The sequence below is a fragment of the Thamnophis elegans genome, chromosome Z, assembly GCF_009769535.1.
Source record: "Thamnophis elegans isolate rThaEle1 chromosome Z, rThaEle1.pri, whole genome shotgun sequence".
Lineage (NCBI taxonomy): Eukaryota > Metazoa > Chordata > Lepidosauria > Squamata > Colubridae > Thamnophis > Thamnophis elegans.
Window position 1 is genome coordinate 127,032,833 of NC_045558.1, and position 2,286 is coordinate 127,035,118.

Sequence of the window (2,286 nt, forward strand, 5' to 3'; positions counted from 1 at the left end):
GGACTTTGGTTAGCTAGGGAAAGTCATTCTTTGTCATCCTTAGATGGACAATTGTAGGATGCTGCTACTTAATGGTGAATGGTTCCTTTCTATACTAGATTTCTCTGCTTCTTATAATTAGATCATATCAGCAACGTGGAGCACTACTGCTGTCATTGGTACTGTTATTTTTTTAAAAAACATCTGCAGATGTCTGAAGTACTGGTGGAAAAGATTCAGTGTTTGAGAAACTGTTCATGTGAGACTATCTGTGATCTGTCCAGAAAAATATTATGCTTCATGAGCTGCATGTGAAATGATTTGTTTTGATTCTTCCGATATGAAAATGGAATAGATTAATGAATAAATCAATCTATTCTGGGTGGGAGGGAAATTTAGAATCTCCTTTCAGGAGTTCTGGCTTCTTTCTTAGCTGGGAATTGGTAGCTTTCCAAAGATTGCAAAGAAGTATAGTCCCCAGCATCTACTGACCTATATAAATTCGGATTTCTATGAATGGACGTAGACATGTGAAAGACATTCTGGAGAGTGTCTTGTGATAGATTCTGAAGTTAATATTGGTTCTCTTTGCACTATGTGGCATCATGGGTTCATTTTATTTCTATACAAATTTATTCATTGATCCATTTATCAAAGAATTAATAGGAGAAGGTGCTGAAAGTTGCAGAGCTAAACTACTCTTGTTTCCCTTGCAAGGTCCTGGCACCTTCATGAATGCCTCCAGAGTTGCTGAATTCACCTTCTTGGGTCTTTCCAAATCTCGACCCATCCAACTCCTTCTATCTATCTTACTCGTGCTGTGTTATGCTGCCACACTGTTGGGTAACATTCTCATAATATTGACAGTGCATATAGATCCACACCTTCTAAAGTCACCCATGTATTTTTTCTTAGCTAATTTATCCTTCATCGATACTGCCTTGGGTTCAGTGGTCATTCCCAAGGTAGCAACAGATCTCATCACCTGTGGCAGGACAATCTCATTTGGGGGATGTATGTCCCAGCTCTTTTTTCTACACTTCCTTGGAGGTTCGGAGATGCTCCTCCTGACCCTCATGGCCTACGATCGCTATGTGGCCATTTGCCACCCACTGACATACACAACTACAATGAACCGTCCATGCTGCATTAGGCTGTTGTGTTTCTGTTGGGCTGGAGGACTCCTTCACTCTGGCAGCCAGTTGCTCCTGGTCCTGCGACTGCCATTCTGTGGGCCAAATGAAGTGGACAATTTCTTTTGTGACGTTCCACAGATTGTCAAACTGGCTTGTGTTGATATCCGAGTGACTGAGATACTCATGGTGGCTAACAGTGGTCTGCTGTCCCTGGTGTGCTTCGTTATCTTGCTGATCTCCTATGCCATCATCTTGACCACACTCCAAGGACATTTCAGAGAGAGTGGAGGGAAAGCTCTGTACACCTGCAGCTCTCATTTAACAGTAGTCAGTCTCATTTTTGTACCATGTCTTTTTGTGTACCTTGTCCCACTGTTTAACACCAGTGTGGATAATCTGGCATCCATATTCTACACAATAATCACTCCTCTTCTCAACCCCATCATATATACCTTGAGAAATCGAGATATGAGGGAGGCTATGAGCCAAGTGCAGAAAAAATACATTTGTCCCATTGTTGCACCACAGAAGAAAATATGAGGAATTGGACAACAATTTTTTTGGGGGGGAGGGGGCTGATGGTTCTCTTTTGTTATCTTTTCTGAACATTGCAGGTGAGTATTTCTTGCAGATATGGCAACCCATCTGTTTTTTTAAAATATTAATCTGTGCAATTTTAATGCTTTCATGTTTTTATTATTTTTATATTTGTTTTAGAACCTGTAGGTTGCCCTGAGTCACTTTACAGGGGAGATGGGTGGCATAGAAAATTTTATTAACAAGCAACCAATCAACCAAATAAGCATACAACAAATCCAGAGTCTCCTGGCCTTCCAGCTCCAACGGTCCTTGGAGGAAGCAAACTATCTAGACCCCTTCCAGTCAGGCTTCAGACCCGGTTACAGCACTGAAACCGCTTTGGTCGCATTGACCGATGATCTCTGGAGAGCCAGAGATGGAGGACATTCCTCCATCCTGGTCCTCCTTGACCTCTCAGCGGCTTTCGATACCATCGACCATGGTATCCTTCTGCGACGACTGCGGGAGGTGGGAGTGGGAGGCACCGTCTTGCGGTGGTTCTCCTCCTACCTCTCGGACAGGTCGCAGTCGGTGTTAGTGGGGGGGCAGAGATCGTCCCCTAGGCCCCTAACTTATGGGGTGCCTCAGGGCT

General features: G+C 43.5%; 1 protein-coding gene across 1 annotated transcript; it reads left to right on the top strand.

The window, feature by feature from the left end:
* Positions 1-584: 584 nt before the first annotated feature.
* On the top strand, positions 585-1,655 carry LOC116521694 (olfactory receptor 4Q3-like). The gene has a single exon (XM_032236353.1). It carries the CDS (start codon positions 585-587, stop codon positions 1,653-1,655), a length of 1,071 nt encoding a protein of 356 aa, XP_032092244.1.
* Positions 1,656-2,286: the final 631 nt, after the last annotated feature.